Source organism: Colossoma macropomum, unplaced genomic scaffold (genome assembly GCF_904425465.1).
Source record: "Colossoma macropomum unplaced genomic scaffold, Colossoma_macropomum, whole genome shotgun sequence".
NCBI classification, from domain to species: domain Eukaryota; kingdom Metazoa; phylum Chordata; class Actinopteri; order Characiformes; family Serrasalmidae; genus Colossoma; species Colossoma macropomum.
Window position 1 is genome coordinate 5,810,542 of NW_023494786.1, and position 16,900 is coordinate 5,827,441.

The following is a 16,900-nucleotide window of genomic DNA, read 5'->3' on the forward strand; positions in this document are numbered from 1 at the left end:
CCTCAACATGGTCAGTGTCACAGACGCCTAGATTGAAGTAGTGACCTAAAATAAGTGCGACATCATATTTCTAAAAATAAATGGAAAGAAATCACAGATTTTCAGACTTTTCTGAGACATATCAGCAGTAACTGTGTTTGTCAGTAAAAACACTGTAGCAATAGAATAAATGTAAATAAACACAAATACAGAGAATTTGACATGAAAATTATTGGATGGTGACTAAATACTGGACTTGCTCAAGGAAAAGTCTGGAAATGACACATGCTGATACACATCACAATCTACTGTCATTTTGAATTTATTCTAATTAATATTTCTAATATTTTTATTTATTTAATATACTATAAGTATTTTTAATAGCACACTGTAGCTTAACATTCTCTATCCCTGACCCTAATCCTTATCCTAACACAACCCAAAACCTAAACCAAACCCTAACCCTGCTTCCTAATCCTATCCCTAATCTTAAACCTGTTAGGAATCAACTGCAGATGGATTGAACACATAGTTTGTTAACAATTTGAATGTCTGTAGATAATCTAAAGGGGGGGGTATCCAAATACAGTGATCAGGCTTAAATACAGATCATTTTCTCAGTTGCCTAAGACTTTTGCCTAGAACTGTATTTAAACACACACACACACACACACCTCTGGCCGTGAACCGTTCCCACACACGGGCTGACATGTCCATGTGTCTTGGCGGTCCTCTGAGAATTAGTCCACTTCTGATGAAAGCAGCCGTTCAACTTCATTAGCAAATTGGCAGCAGTCCCTGCACATTTTCACATCCATCTGTGTGTGCGTGTGCGCATGTACCTGTGTGTGTATGCATGTGTGTACATGCGTGTGGCAGGAGGCCTATCTTAACATGCGCTTGTGTAGACGTCATTGAGCAACCCTGCTGAAAAAACCCATAGAAACCATGAATGTCTGTCTATGCCGGACATGCGTGGAGACGTGTGGCCACATTTCTGCTGCATGCTCTCCACGATATGTTGTTTCAAAAGTAGTTTGCCAAAATTTTCCCCCCTAACCCAAATATAGTTGTTTGGGTTATGAAGCTTATAGACTATAAGCTTATAGAAATGGACTTGCTTGTGTGGTTTCTGGCACTCATACATACTGTTTGTTTACAAAAATGGACAAAAGTATGCTGCGTAGCTAAAATCAGTATCAGGAGCCAGACTGAAGCCTGAATTTTGTGTAGGAGCCAGTTTAAAGTTATATATATGTGTTTGTTTATTTATTTTTTGACACTTTTACTCAACTTCCTGTGAAGTATTTCTAACCACATGCAAGACTGAGGGTGGGGACAAGACGGGGTAGCTACACTTTTTATTCAACCACACTACAAACATGAAAGAAGCTCTTGAAATTGTTTGTTTGTTTAAATGAAAAGTTGGAAATAATTTTGGTTTCATTTAATGCTTAAGTTTAGTTATAGTAATCGGAAGTGCACTGAAACTCCCATCTATGCTCCACACAAAGTGGAAAGCTGCTATAGAACTAGAACAGTAATCTGTCTAGTCCCTGCCCTCTTCGACTGTTAGAGAGGAGTTTGAGGAACCAAATGACCATTCTAATGACAATTGGAGAAAAATAACAGTCTCTCTCTGTCTCTCTTTGTCAGATGTCAGCAATAGAGAACATGGCGGAGAAGTTGGAGTCCTTCGGATCGTTGAAGTCAGACGCTGGTGACATCATGCGTTCCGTTCCCTCCATGTTTGATTTCCGAGCTCCACCGACCACGCTGCCTGAGACCCTGCTGCGCAAGGGCAAGGAGCGCTACACCTGCAGGTAACCATGTCGATGAAAATACACATACACACAGATTTATATCTGACGTTAAGTTCAACAAACCAACACAAAGAGTTTGAGACACATTCAAAAAGTATGGAATTAAACCTGTATGTAATTTACAGTCAATCGGCCATTAAGAACAAGAGCATTTTTTGGGAGATACTTCCGAGGAGATTAGATTTAAGATAATCCAATTGCACAATGAAAGGAGAAATTCAAAGGAAAATATGGAAAGAAAGAGGAGTTTCCAAAACTGGTGATCAAAAAGTGATGAAAACATACAGTGGAAATGGAACTCCTGACAACCACCTGCAAGACCTGGTAGACCACCAACACTGTCACCATTAGATACATAGTATTTTAAGCTTTCATCCCTAAAAGATGGGAGAAATTAAGCTCCACTGTTGCTTCAGATCTGAAAAAGTCCATTGGGTTATAAGAAGCCAAAATGCATGCAACCTCTAAGACTGAACTTTGGAGGTGCTGAAACATATCCCTGTAGATTTCCATGAAAATTAAAAAAAGTCTCTGGAAAGAATGGAGGCTGTAATGTAGGAGGAGGGAGGATGTGCTAAACACTGTAAAGTTTGTTATTACATTTAGTTGTTGATGCTTCTGTGTAATTTTATTTTATATATGTTTTTATGAAAGAATGTTTTGCTCTGTGAGCTTGAAGGCAGTGTTGAGTGAGGGTGTTGTAGTTTCTGTGTGTGTGTGTGTGTGTGTGTGTGTGTGCATGTTATGTCTGGCTATTTGTGACTGAAGAGGAGTTTCCTTCCTTTACAGATACTGTGGCAAAATATTCCCACGCTCAGCCAACCTCACACGGCATCTCCGAACACACACAGGAGAGCAGCCCTACAGGTGAGACACAAACACACATGCACACACATTCACGTTCCACTTGTTGTGGCACAATATGATTGTGAAGTCTAACGACTGGAAAATGAACTGCAGTCATCTCAAATAATTGCAATCATCTTGAATACTTGTGTTTGGTGATGTAATAATTGTGACAGGCCTACTTACATTAAAAGTTAAGATGGTTTTTTGTCCTTTTTTTACCATTTTGGAGACTTTTATTTTGGAAGGAGGGCAAATATGCTTACACATTCACTCTCACATTCATTTACACTCATGTATACACTCATTCTGCACAGACAAAACTGTGTTAGTGGGTATACGTGTGTGTGTGTGTGTGTGTGTGTGTGTGTGTGTCTGTGAAATAGTTGTGTGGGAACTTACTACTGTGATGACAGCGTGCGTGCATATGGCTCCTTCTCACACTCACACATATACATCAGGCAGTGCTTTATTAGCTTTAGTAGCGTCTGCGGATGTTTTCTGAGTGCATTCTTTCAGAGAGAGAGAGAGAGAGAAATAGGAGAGAGAGGGAGAGAGAGAGGAGAGGCTTGCATGTTTTTCTTCGTCGTAAAAGACTGGAACAATTATCATTCAGCTAAATAATTTGGGAGATGAATAATGGCGCCCGTCGCCACAGTGACGGCATGCGAGAGAGAGAGAGAGAGAGAGAGGAGGAAGTTGGTGAAAAATGAAGGTGATGAGGAGAGGAGGGCAGAAGGCCAGCAAAGGCAGCTGGAGAATAAAGTCTGTTTTACACACACACACACACTTGTATATAGGTGCGTGTAAGTGTTAGACATGCAAAGTCACAAATATTCAGAAAATTATACGTACACATATGCACTTTCATATATCCATATCAGGGTCTCAGGGCCTCAGGGTCTTCTAAGGCTTGATTTCTGTTTCTAAAAAAATATTTTTTTCTCTTTGTTATCTAGGTAGATACAGCTAAGCTAGCTCTCTCATTGTTTAGGACTTCAGGAGCTGATTAACCACTAATATAACTAGGAAATGACAGTGGCATGAATAACGTTTTGATTTACAATAAATGGGGACCAATTTGATAAGAAAAATGTCACTCTAGTCTTTATGGATATCCTAGAAAGGTCACTGACTGCAAGTATGTGTGGTAGCTTGACCAATGTGGTCCAGTCAGATGTTAGAAATGGAAAACAGCAGGTTTATGCCAGAGCTCTTTACTGAAAAACTGCTACAAAATGTGAGTATGTTGGTTATAAGCTTAAAATAAAGCATGAAATGTCTTTCACAAGCTTGAAATGTCCCTGTTTAGTCTAGAATGGCCAAAAAATGTTAACAAATTAGCTTAGTGCTAACGTGTTACTAGAATCCTATAGGGGCGCTAGCAGAAATGAGCATTATTATGGAGCTTTTTTCAGTATGTATGGCTCGAACTCAAGGCCTGGCTTCAATAGGCACAGTTCACCACTGATACATACACTCCATACGCGTACATATGATCGGTATACAACCCTTAAATACTCAGAAATCGGCCAATGCACAAAGACATTTCACACACAAACACACACTCATACAAATACACATGGAAAATGGAGAGTAATGCAGGCCATTGTAGCCTGCCAGATAACCTCCGATCTCCACACTCTGGCAAAGCATGAAACAAAGCAAACAATCAACATTAACTGCTGCCTGAGAGAGAGAGAGAGAGAGAGAGAGAGAGAGAGAGAGAGAGACAGAGAGGACTGTGACTGGAGAATCACCCTGATAATACTGTACGTTGAAAAGCATTTTACCAAACTGGCTCAAGATGAGAGAACAGAAGAACAGAAGAGTTCATCTACGCGCAACTGTTCCATCGTGTGTGAGTGTGTTAGGATAGAGTTTCCTATCATGTTTGCTTGTCTACTGCAGCTTCACATATCTAACTGCAGAGAACATATCTAACTTGTGTATAAAGATAACCCAACTCTAAGATAATGCTAATTTCTGCTAGCACTCTATTCCAATACTGATAGCACTAAGCTAACTCTGGTGAACATGAACATTTTTTTGGCTGTTCTAGATTAAACACTGACATTTGAAGCTCGTACAAAATCTTTTTGTGTTTTATTTGAAGCTTGTAACAGAGATATATACATATATTTTATGTTGCACATAGCAGTTTTACAGTGTTTCAGTAAAGAGCCCTGCTGTAGAGTTGCCACCATTGTTTTCCATTTCTAACAACTGACTGAAAACCTGGTTTGACTATGGCTCATTTACAGCTCATCAGTCGCCTATCTAGGACTCCTGGATTTCCGCCTATTGGAAATCAAAATGTGGTTGATTGATTGAACTGTCACTGTCTAAGTATGTTTGTAGTTCACCTAATGTTTAAGGCCATCCAGCACTTGAAGGACTAACCAATGAGAGACCTCACTTGGCTGGATCTACACAGATATCATGAGGGAAAAATCCTGACTGTGCATTTCATGATTCTAACCCTAAACTATAACAATGAAATGATTCTCTTAAATAAAAATGAACTAAAAAATACAAACGTATCTTTTAGTTGCTAGAAATCGTTAGAACGCCTCTGTAAGCTTAGAGGGTCCTAAGAGTGCTCCACAGATATACACCAATGTGTTTTATATATTGTATACTGTGTGTGATTGGTGGCAATAAAGATTCTATCTATATTTGCATGTTAGATTATGTGCAGCATCTTTCAGAGAAAACTGTTTTTACATGTGCCTGTGTGTGTGTTTGTGTTCTGCAGGTGTAAATACTGCGATCGTTCGTTCAGCATCTCCTCCAACCTGCAGCGTCACATCCGCAACATCCACAACAAAGAGAAACCTTTTAAATGCCACCTGTGTGACCGCTGCTTCGGCCAGCAAACCAACCTGGACCGTCACCTAAAAAAACACGAGAATGGTAATTTATCAGGTATAACACACGTACTCAGAATACACATCTGAATGCATGTCCCACTATAGCGGACTATCAGAATGAAGTGTGACCATTTATGTGATTGTTTCTTTGTTTACCTGGTTAAATTATTTTCACATATACATATATATATACTATAAATTATTCAGTAACTAGTAAAACTTTTACAGTAACCTGCCGTCATGTTCTTGGAGATTAAGGGTGTAATTTCACACACTCAAACACACTCTCATGTCTGTGTGTGTTGCTGTTTGTTGCTGTAGGCACAGCGATGTCGTCCCCTCAATCAGAGCTGGACAGCAGCAGTGCCATTCTAGACGATAAGGAGGACTCCTACTTCAACGAAATCCGCAACTTCATCAGCAACAGCGGCCAAAACACCACCTCACCTCCACACTCCGATGAAGCGTAAGCATTGTCATCTTTCTATATCATTACTCTTCATCCTTTACTAGTAGAGGTGTAAATCTCTGACCTCAGTACATTTTTATGATGTACTGAAATGATTTTTTGTTTTCCCTGAATAGGATAATGTGACTGGAGGAACTGCTCACAATATTATCAGATGAATAGTTCTAAAATCTGACTGGCCGAGCCATGTTCAAAGTAGCTATAAGACTCTATATATACATATATGCTTATGACCACACACTTCGAGTTCTGTATTAATTTATTGAGATTAATTAATTTCTACATGAAATTATTTATTGAACATTGCTGTTTAACATTGATTTACATTTCCACATAAAAGACTACAAGTATGTAAAAGTGAAATTCTTCTAATATTCTGCAATATTAAATTACTAAAAGTCAATCCAAGTGGTTTGAAGTGAAATATTCCTTCCTAGAGAAACTTACCGAGTCACATTTGTTCAAAACAGTGTTGACAGGAACCAAACGGGTATCTGAAAGCTACCTTACAGAAAGCTTTTGATTCTTATTCAAAAACATATTTTTTGAAATCCATTTGTGGCATGTACCTCTCCACTTTCACTGCTGGACTGTTGAGCGCATCCGTTGATCCCAAATCACACACTTCTGTGCTTCATCTACTACACTAATGAGCAGGGGCGTAGGAGTGGGTTTGACATTGGAGGGAAGACGTTTGCTACTGTGAATCTGCCACTGAACTCACAGAGCTGAATAGCTGCATGAAAACAATTCTGAATGGACTAAACAACACACTCTGGAACTTTACATACTACACTACTGAAAGCACTTCTAATGGTGGTGTACTGTTTTTTACATATTGGATTAGTCAGAGACTAACATGACCTGAGTGTTTTTCAACAACTTGAGTATAGTTAATGTTAACATTAGCTAATCCAAACACCTCCTAGTATTTCATCATAAAAAGCCATTTTCATAGCTATAATTAGCTGTCATTGCTATTTGTTGTGCTCTCATTACTGACTTCAGATTCAAAATTGGTGAAAGCTAACCTCACTATCAACCAGAGGGTCCGGCGAGGCAAAAGCTGGGGCCAGTGAAGTTGGTGATTGGAAGTTTTTTTAGGCAAAATCTCTTTATTTTTGAACAGTCACCTCAAAACAAGCCTTAACAAAGGCTGAAAGAAGGCCCAGCACCGCCCAACACACAACATAGCATGAAATGGGAAGGTTGTCTGATTTGCTGGCAAAACGCGCTACCCTTTGTGTCTTGCTTTTAAAATATTTTTTTTTCTCCTACCTATCCCACCCGGTTCCTATGCCAGTGCTAACGAGTACACTCCTAATGGTACTGCACTGCTTTTATATACTATGTAGTGTGCTAGTGTGTAGTTTGGGATGCAGCAGAAGTAACACTGTGGGCCATTCAGCTTTCAGCTTTCATTTGTTATCACTACAGCAACAAATCCAATAAAATCAAGGCGATAAACTCAAATATATTGGTCAATGCACTTTACAGATTCATTTTAAAATGAGTGTTTCCTCCCAAAAAAAAGTTTTACTGCCTTTGCTAAGTCGGTTATGGCTTTATCTCGTAACAAACCGTTACTGTGCTGCTGAATGAACTTAAAGTTGAAGCAGGACTGCATGACATCATCAGAATACTAGGAATAGTGGAGAAATATTAAAAAATCTGCAAGTTCCACAACTGAGCAACATCAGAAACTCTTCAGTGATCATAGCAGCTTTTCAACAAAACCTACACACACCCAGACCTTAGTCCATTAGTCTGTCAGTCTTCAGTTCACACTGCTTGCCGGAGGCAGGACGGAGAGGTAATTATACACAAACATCAGTGAACACGGAGCGCCTCAGACTTTATTAATTAACCTTCATCTCCACAACTGTGTGTGTGTTATTAATTACTCTGTCGCCAGCGGCTCGGACTCCAGGTGGATGTGCTTGGCCAGTGTGTGTGCTGCAACACTCTTGACTTTTGCCTATGTGTGTGTGTGTGTGTGTTCATTACCTGCTATATCTCTGTACTTATCAGTATGTCTAATTATTATGCTAATCACTTCACTGATCATCAAGTTGGATTCAGTCTCAGCCTCAAACAGTGTGCCTGATTTCTGTCCCATGTTAAGCTGGCCACAACTATCAGGATTTTGCTGTGGTTTGATTAGAGCGGGTTTTATCTGACACGATTGCAAGCAGTTGCCTGCTTTGCATGTGGTGAGCCTTTCAGTGCGAGATAGTCGCTGGAGTGAAGAAAAAAGTTACATCTTCAAAGGTTATTCAATAGTTTTTTTTTCTGTGTCTGTGTGTTTGTGTCTGTGTGTGTGTGTGTGTGTGTGTGTGTGTTTGCTTTGATTGTGATTTGATTGTCAGACAGCTTCAGAGGTGGATAGAGATCTAGCAGGCCCTCCGTTTGATTTTTTTCCTCCTTCTCTCATTAAGAGAGTCCTGAGTATGGGAGGTAAATCAGTGGTGGTATGGCTGCCGTGTGTGTGTGTGTGCGCGTGTGTGTGGTTAACAGCAGCCCACATCTGGTCCCAACATGTGTTTGTGAGTAGGAAGTGGGTGTAGGAGTGGAGGTCAGAGGTTGCCGAGTGTTTCCTGTCAAAGTTGACTGCTCCTGATAGATACTTTATCCTCTGCAAATTACCAACACTCCCCCCCTTTAATTAACCAATCTGTTTTCATCATCACGCCATACTTCTCTCTCTCTCTCTTTCTCTCTCCCACTCTCCCACTTGCTTTCACTCATTCTTCGCCTAGTGTTCTCTCTCTTTTTTCAGGCCTGTGATGTATTTCTCTGTCATTTTTATTCTCTTCTGCGCAGGCATGCTGTTTCGCACACACTTCAGGGTGATTCTGTTTTTTTTCTATTTTCAGGCAGAGTTTGTGCCTTTTTCTCTTTAAGCTGAGTTTCTTCGTTAAGCCGATTTTCTGCTTTTCTCTTCAGGTAGATTTTTTCTTTTTATCTTTAGGCCAATTTTGTATTTTCCTCTTCAGGCCAATTTTGTCTTTTCCTCTTTAGGCAGATTTTGTCTTTTCCTCTTTAGGGCTATTTTGTCTTTTCCTCTTTAGGGGTATTTTGTCTTTTTCTTTTCAGGCCAATTTTGTCTTTTCCTCTTCAGGATGACTTTGTCGTTTCCTTTTCTGGCTGATTTTGCCTCTTCCTATTCTTCTTTCTCTCTCTTTTTCCCTCTCTCACCTGTAATGAGTAGTCACTGTGTGTGTATGTATGTGTGCAAATATTGCATTTCTTCCTTAGATCCACCATTTCCTGCTCTACTACCCATTGTTAATCATAGGGATAACTCAATCTCCATATAAAGTGGGGATTTTTTTAAGCTCTATCTCTCTCACTCTCTCTCTCTCAGATGGTAGGTGATGTGTGTTTTTTGGTGCTGTTGAGACCCCAGACCTATAATTAGTGAATCACTTTTAATGCCGCGCTCTGACCTGTTTCCTCTGGACTGCCTGTCTGTGTGTGTGTGTGTGTGTGTGTGTGTCTGTGTGTGTGTGTGTATGTCTGTGTAGCAACAATTTAGCTTGCTGTGCTCTGATGATGTCTCTCTCTCTCTCTCTGTGACACATAGACAGTCAATCGCAGAGACTGACAGGGAGAGGGAATGAGAGAGTGACAGAGAGACCAAAGAGAGGCAGAGAGAGAGAGCGAAAGAGAGAGAGAGAGACAAAGACATGGAGAGATTGTAAAATAAACAGTAGCAGCAATAGAGGCGAGCTGATTACGTGTCCTGCTGATGAGAGCTGTACTGCTTGGCCAGCCAACACCCCTCTTTCTCTCTCACAAACTGAGCCTGTTTTATTGCTGTATTACTGCTGTATTATATTATTGTAGCATCTGGCAGAAGAAGAATCAGGGGAGGCTATTTTTGCTGTAAACACGTTCTTTTATTTTAAACACAGCAGAAAAACCACTTGAAAAGCAACTGAAACTAGAAACAGGTCACAGATGTTATTGCATATTTTTTCTATCTATCTATCTATCTATCTATCTATCTATCTATCTATCTATCTATCTATCTATCTCTTCACAGTTACTAACAAAACCCACTCTAATTAACCCCCCCAAACCGGCCACAGAATGACAAATAAACACATACACACTTTAACTTTCCATAGCCAAGTTTCTATACTCTTCAGAGGCTGTGCACCCCATAGCAGATGCCACAGTATGTTAAAGCTGCTATGCTACAGCTAACCCAACCCTAAATCTCCTCAACCACAGGGTCAGCCTCTTTTTCTTTATCCAGTAAAAGATATTTTATTTTTCTAAAAAGCATTCTCACTCATGGGGTGATCCTCACAACATCAAAATGTTTTCCATCATCCTTTAACATTTGGACTACAGGAAGAGAGAAAACATGCTCAAATACACACATACACACACACACACAGACTTTTCCTACTCACACACATATGCAAAATTATGAAGAGTATGTGTTTCTGTGCTTATTTGTGTAGTTTTGCTTACTAATACAACTGTCAACCGCTGTGAGAATTTTGTTTATGAAGAATGACATTGAACTCATTTGCAAGTCTAGAGTTCTTCTGTACCACAAAACAACACCATGTGCGCAAAATACCTTTTAATCAAATATGAATCATAATTAAAAAAGCTCCTCTGCTACACAGATGTGGAATTCATTGAAGATTTGGAATCTGCACTTTCCTTTGAGTTCCTCAGCTGGTTTTACTGAGTGATAAATGAGAAATAATTCACATAATTTTACACCATGTAAATGTTATCACCAGCGATGATGGTTAAGTGAATATATCATGTTTTGCGATTCATAGGTTGAACGACAGCCATTTTGAGTCGGACAAAGCTGTGGCCAATCAGAGATCACATGACCTGGATGAGGAGGAAGGGGAGGAGCATGGGCCAGAGGAAGAGGAGGCAGAGCATAGCGATGCTGCTGGGAAACCCACTAACAAGGCCTCACCCAGTAACCTTGGCGACGAGGTCAACGATGACCTGGACTTTGACGGACCAAACGATCTGGACATGAACTGCAAATCTTCACCACAGAGGTGTGTGCACAAAAACAAGTCTCACCTGCCTGTCAAAAGTACATATTTTCCCCCTTAACCTGAGTGTAAACGATCAGCCAAGACATCTTTGGTGTACAAAGTTTGCTTCTTTTGCATCATAGGCTAATGCTAATGTTAGATAACAAATAATGGAAGCTTATACACCATAAGTTAGCATTGTGCTCACTGTAGGCCTGAATAGTCTTTGAGTTAGTCTCAAATAGACTTGCTTATGCAGCTCCTAATACTATTTACAGCTGTGCAACATACACTGTATGTCCAAAAATGTCCAGACACCCCATCTAACTAGCAATACTCATTGCTCACATTGTTAAAATGTGCACACACAGTCATGTGATCTTCATAGAACAGCATTACCAGTGGAATGGGATGCTTTGGAGTAGCTGCATGGGCCCAAAGCCGAACATTACCTAGCAGGGTATAAAGCCCCCCCAGCTGTGGGCTGTGGAGTGGTGGGACTGCGTTTTCTGGAGTGATGGATCACCACTCAATACTTTTGGAGTGGTCTTTATGATCCAGAACTAATCATCCAACATCAGCACCTGACACTAATGCACTTGTGCCTGAATACAATCAAATCCTCACAGAAATTTTCCAACTTCTAGTGTAAAGTCTTCCCAGAAGAGTAGAGACTGTTACTGCAGCAGAGGGGGACAAACTCCTTATTAATACCCTTGATATGAATATACTCAGGTTTGATGATGACGAGGAGGATGAAGAGCACAGTGGTTTCTCCACGCTGGACCACATCCGTCACTTCAGTATGGACGAAGCAGAGCTCAGCGCTGTTGATGTAGGTGACTTCGGCTCTGCCCACCTGCCGGAGACCATGAAGCAGCCACTGTACAGAAAGTCTAAATCACAGGTATCAGCGATACATCTGCAGCCATTTAAACCCTAAGAAATATAGATTATGACTAGATTATTATTACGTTATGTATAGGGATGCACCGATCATTCATTTCTATGCAGATTTTTTTGGTTGATTTTTATTAGCCTTTATTTTTTTATTATTATTTTATTATTATTTGGTATTTTAAATTCTGGAATTAAAAATTAGTTGCCTATTTACATAACGTATATAAAATAATGTGCTACATCAAAAATAAGATGCAGCTGGCTATTTAGCACAATGAGTCATCTTTAATTATGCTGTGACATTTTGGTATAAGTGTAGCAGCAGCATTCAAATATAGCATGAGTGCACTTACCCGCCTCACTTACATTACCTGTCTATTGTTTACATAAAAAATGGCAACATAAATTAGCCTAAATAAAAATAATAGACTGTCTGATTGCGTATTTTGAGCAAAATTCTGTCAGTTCTGATCTTGGCCAATTCTAATCCCCAAACAAAAGCTGCACTGTGTAGGATTGTTTGTTGTTAAAATCAAAAGAAGTAGCAGGAAAATAAAAACATACTAAAATGTGGTGTCAGCCTGTCAAGTTGGAGGCTTTAAGTTGGGTTTCGCAGGACTTTTCGGACCACGTTAAACATCTTTACACATAAACGTGACATGCACAGGCTCAAACAGAATGTCAGGCTCGATCAGATAAGTTTTGAAGTTTTGACTGACATCTCTTTCAATACTCAACATACTCTCTATCAGATTCATCCACTTGGGGAAGAACCACAACCCATGTTACAAAATGTTTTTCTGCATGTTGCATGCAATTACACATTTCTACCAGAGAGGAAACCACCAAATCCCCAAAACGCAAAATAGCTTTAAATGCATAGTTATGTAATGAATTACATTTACATTCGATTTTTGTATTCTGTGTACAAGAAATAGCAAAGTCATGGCAGAAATGTTGAACATGTTTTTCTGTCTGTAAAACAACAATACACAAGTTTTTAATATAAATATAATAAATTAGATAAATTATTTAATATAAATATAAATATTTTTATTTTATAAAAGTGTAAAATATTCTGCTTATAAAAATAAATTTGGTATTGATTGAAAGTTTAGAATCTTCACTTTCAGTAGAATTTCTCTAGAATTGATGGGCTAAATCATAAATATAAAAATGCCATAGCCGGCGATAAAGCTATAAAGGTTAGAGATAGACTCACAGGGTTGTCAAGTTGCATCAGTAATGTGCTTTGAGATAATTGTTCAGCGTGGCTGTAATTTAACATTTTAATGAATGGCTTATCATATGTTACTAATTAGTTCATGAATAATTACTGATATTATTATTAACTCATTAGTGCATAATTACTGTTGTCTGCATGTCCGCAAGCATTCAGTCCCTTGTGAGCGAGCATTTGGCTTTCATCTTCAGAACATGATGTAGCGTCTCTCTCTCTCTCTTTCACACTCTCTCTCTCTCTTTCTCTCTCTCTCTCTCTAGGCCTACGCTATGATGCTGTCTCTGGCTGATAAAGACCCTCTACCCCCTTCTCCTCACGCCGCCTCTGTGTGGCACACGCTCGGTCGAGCGGCCGAATCCAACGCCATCCAGTCCCTCAGTCACGTATGATGCTCTCCGCACCATGACCTCTGACCCCAACAACAGGCACTAGGACTGAACTTGGCCTTCACTGGGTGTACACTGCTGGCTGCAATGCTTAATTATCCTGAAACACTATTGTTTGGGTCCCTGGTCTGTGCACACGCAGTAAAAAACACTACTTATTATGAAACCTGACAAATTATTGATGACCTGATCGATCTTATTCGAACTAATGACATTTTAATGGTGGTAAATACAATTATGATAATGATGATGATGATGATGATGATGAAAATGATGCTGATAGTAGTAATAATAGTTGTATTTATTCCGTCCAGTTTCTATATGTTTTGCACAGCAATGGCAGCTGATGAACAGGGGAAAAGGTTGATAAAATTGGGACACACTGTTACAGTTTTATTTTGCATTTTCTGAGTAGGATAGCTCTTGGATGGTTGTAAATGGAGCCCCTGTCCAATCCCCTTGAGAGTCTTCCACTTTAAAAAAAATTATCCTAACAAAATGTCACTGACACATCAAATTCTCATAATCCTTTTTTTCCATTTCATTATGAATAGATCAGTAGAACTGCTAGGAAATTATGATTTCCAACAACAGTGACAAAAGGCATTGTTTGGTATTAAATACACATCCTGTCACACAGCCCTGACCACGGTTTCTCACATATACGCAGATACACACACATTTCCAGACCTCCACTCTCTTGTATGGGCCTGAATACACCAAGCCGACATAGAAGAACTAGCAGATACCAAGGCCTGGTGATCACCGTTCATCAGCTCCCAACGTCTTCTGAGAAAATGGCAAAAGTTAACAGGCTTCTCCAGTAATATTCATAGTTTATTAATAGTCTTTCAATGCCAGTGTTTAAGCTAAACCTAGTTTGGTGTTAACATGGCATAGAAATCTCATAAGGGTGCTAGTGGAAATTAGCATTGTTGTAATGGGAGTATTCGGACCAAAGCCTACTTAAAAATTGTTTATACATGAAATGAAACATGTAGATGGTGCATATTCATAATTATATAGCAAAGAACACCACGAAATCACTGGGTATCTCATACTTTGTTAGTGTGTTATCAGCCTGAGCGCCATCTGAGCTCATGTGTGAATCTTTCTTGTTGAGAATTGGTTATTTAAATACTACTTGTTTAAAAATGTGGACATTAGAAAGCAGAAATGATGATGAAACCGGCCGGCTACTCTCTGTGTGAGCCCTCATTAGCTTTCTGTCCTCACTTTTGTTTGTCTTCTCATGTAGTGATTCGCTAGGCTGAAAGGCCAATCAGGCAGCTTTCTCACCACCAATTCTAATTCAAAATACTCGGTTGGCCAAAATCATCTCAACAGCCTAGAGTCAATGGTGCAGGACACACAGAACAAACTACGGGCCACTGCCAACAGCCGGCTTGGTGTGTCAGATATTAGTGCAAGACCATAGTGGTAATTCATATACGGCCTGCAGTCTAAAATCATACTCACCTGCCCTAACAGCTGGATTCTGATTGGTCAAAAGACATCATTCATTTTCCTCAGACATTATGGAAATAATCAAGTGGCTACTGTGGCTAACACTGACAGAATTTCTAAATTGAGGTGTATACAATATTAGAGTATATTTTTAGGACTGTGTATGGACCAATCATGACTGTACTCATTAGGTCTAAGCTCATTAGACATGTCCATGTTAATTTCCATGATATATCAGACATTGAATTGAAACACAGACTCTAAAAGGGAGAAGTAATTGACTGGCACAGTCTGGGACCCAACACTGAGTTACTGGTGCCATTCCCTTTAAACCTTGTACAGTAATAATACATAAAACATTTCTTCTTAAAGTGGAAGGCAAATTGAATTTCAGTTCTTTGTGATGTAAAAAATGGGGACAAAACAAATAAACATCACGTGGAGACTGCTCTTGTACACATACTCATCTTATGAAAGAAGACATGAGGAGGAGAGGGTGTGACTGTTCTCCGATTCCGTCCAATGAAAGCACTGCATCATCAACCTGGTCTCCGCCTAATTCTTCTGTACTGTCCAATAGTGGCAGAGATGTTTTCTGTATGAAACAAAACAAAAAAAAAAATTGTATGATTTTCCTCGGAGAAAGGTTGTAAAATATATAAGACTTTTTTGTTTGTTTGTTTGTTTTCTAAACAAAACAGAAGTACTGATGTTTGTAGAACTTGAGTTGAAGGGCATTCTTCTTTAGCCGGCCAACAATACCACTAAATAGCCTGTACGCTAGTCGCTAGCTATTCTATTCTCATGTCTTTTGTTTCTAGACAATCATTGGTTCGTTGTTTTTTTCATTGGTTTCATTTCTTCCATTCGCTCTTTTCGTTCGTTCTCGGTTGATGTTGTTGATGTTATTGCTGTGTATGTTTAAAGGTGTATTTATTTCTTGGCAAAATTGTAGTTTGTTTACTGACTAGCACTGCTCTCGAGCTCCCCCTTTTGGTGAAAAAAGGGAGAGTGACTCCACGATTTTCTGGAGTCTGTAGAATACAGTATGTCTGCGTGCCAGATAGTATTAAAAAATTCATCCCATCTTATACTTCTAATGAAACTGGTAAATGATATAGTTATTAGATTTTTTGTATGACATGTTTATTGATTCAAGTGTAAAATATTGAAAATGGAGGGAATGGGGTTTAAAAAAAAAGGAAAGAATAAAAAAACAGCTGGTAATATTTCTTCATAAAAAAACGCATGATTGGTCTGGCTTCCAATTGTACCTGACATTTTCTACGGTTGTCTGCAAAAGCTTGTGTGATGTTCGGGTCCCTGTTGAGTCGTTGTGCCAAAACTATGATAACAGACTTTCATTTGTTCATCGTCACACATTAAATGACCGGATCTTTCCTGTTTCTGTTTTTTGTTTTCGCTTTTGTTTTGTTTTTTTTGTTCGTTTGTTTGTTGTCGTTGTTTATAATCCCATTTTTAAGAGTAATTGGCGAGTTGAGGTACTTTGCTTTATACAATGTAACTGTAATGCATTTCGATTCAGTAATGTGGGCGGAGCAACTAAGAAATAAAGGACTCCAGTGTAGACCTGTGCACTCTTTCTCTGCCTTAATGAATCATTTTTCCCTCATTGTCTTTCTGTTTTTGTCTTTCTCTGTTTTTTTTTTATTGTACAATAATTACTTATTAACTGTGGCATGTGCAAAAGTTTGCACACCCTACTAAGTCAGTGCTTAGTAATACCCTCTGCGCGCTTCTCATCTTTAAAGATTGAGACGCTTTTTGGCTTCTTTAAAACAAGCAGTAGAAATAACCTCAGGCTATATTAATCCCGTGCAAATCAGCATGTCAGTGAAACTCAACTCAAGTAGAAGTTACAGAAAAAAG

The 16,900-nt window shown here is 39.2% G+C and overlaps 1 protein-coding gene across 14 annotated transcripts in view; it reads left to right on the forward strand.

The window, feature by feature from the left end:
• mecom (MDS1 and EVI1 complex locus) overlaps positions 1-16,613 on the forward strand; it is a 244,860-nt gene extending 228,247 nt beyond the window's left edge. For 13 of the 14 annotated variants that reach the window (XM_036558605.1, XM_036558621.1, XM_036558629.1 and 10 more), the window contains 7 exons: positions 1,636-1,802; positions 2,592-2,669; positions 5,407-5,576; positions 5,843-5,987; positions 10,799-11,035; positions 11,750-11,921; positions 13,418-16,613. In XM_036558605.1, the coding sequence (XP_036414498.1) occupies positions 1,636-1,802; positions 2,592-2,669; positions 5,407-5,576; positions 5,843-5,987; positions 10,799-11,035; positions 11,750-11,921; positions 13,418-13,546 (1,098 nt within the window). In that variant the 3' untranslated portion in view covers positions 13,547-16,613. The remainder of the gene's footprint in view (positions 1-1,635; positions 1,803-2,591; positions 2,670-5,406; positions 5,577-5,842; positions 5,988-10,798; positions 11,036-11,749; positions 11,922-13,417) is intronic. The other variant, XM_036558571.1, reaches the window with a different exon arrangement.
• Positions 16,614-16,900: the final 287 nt, after the last annotated feature.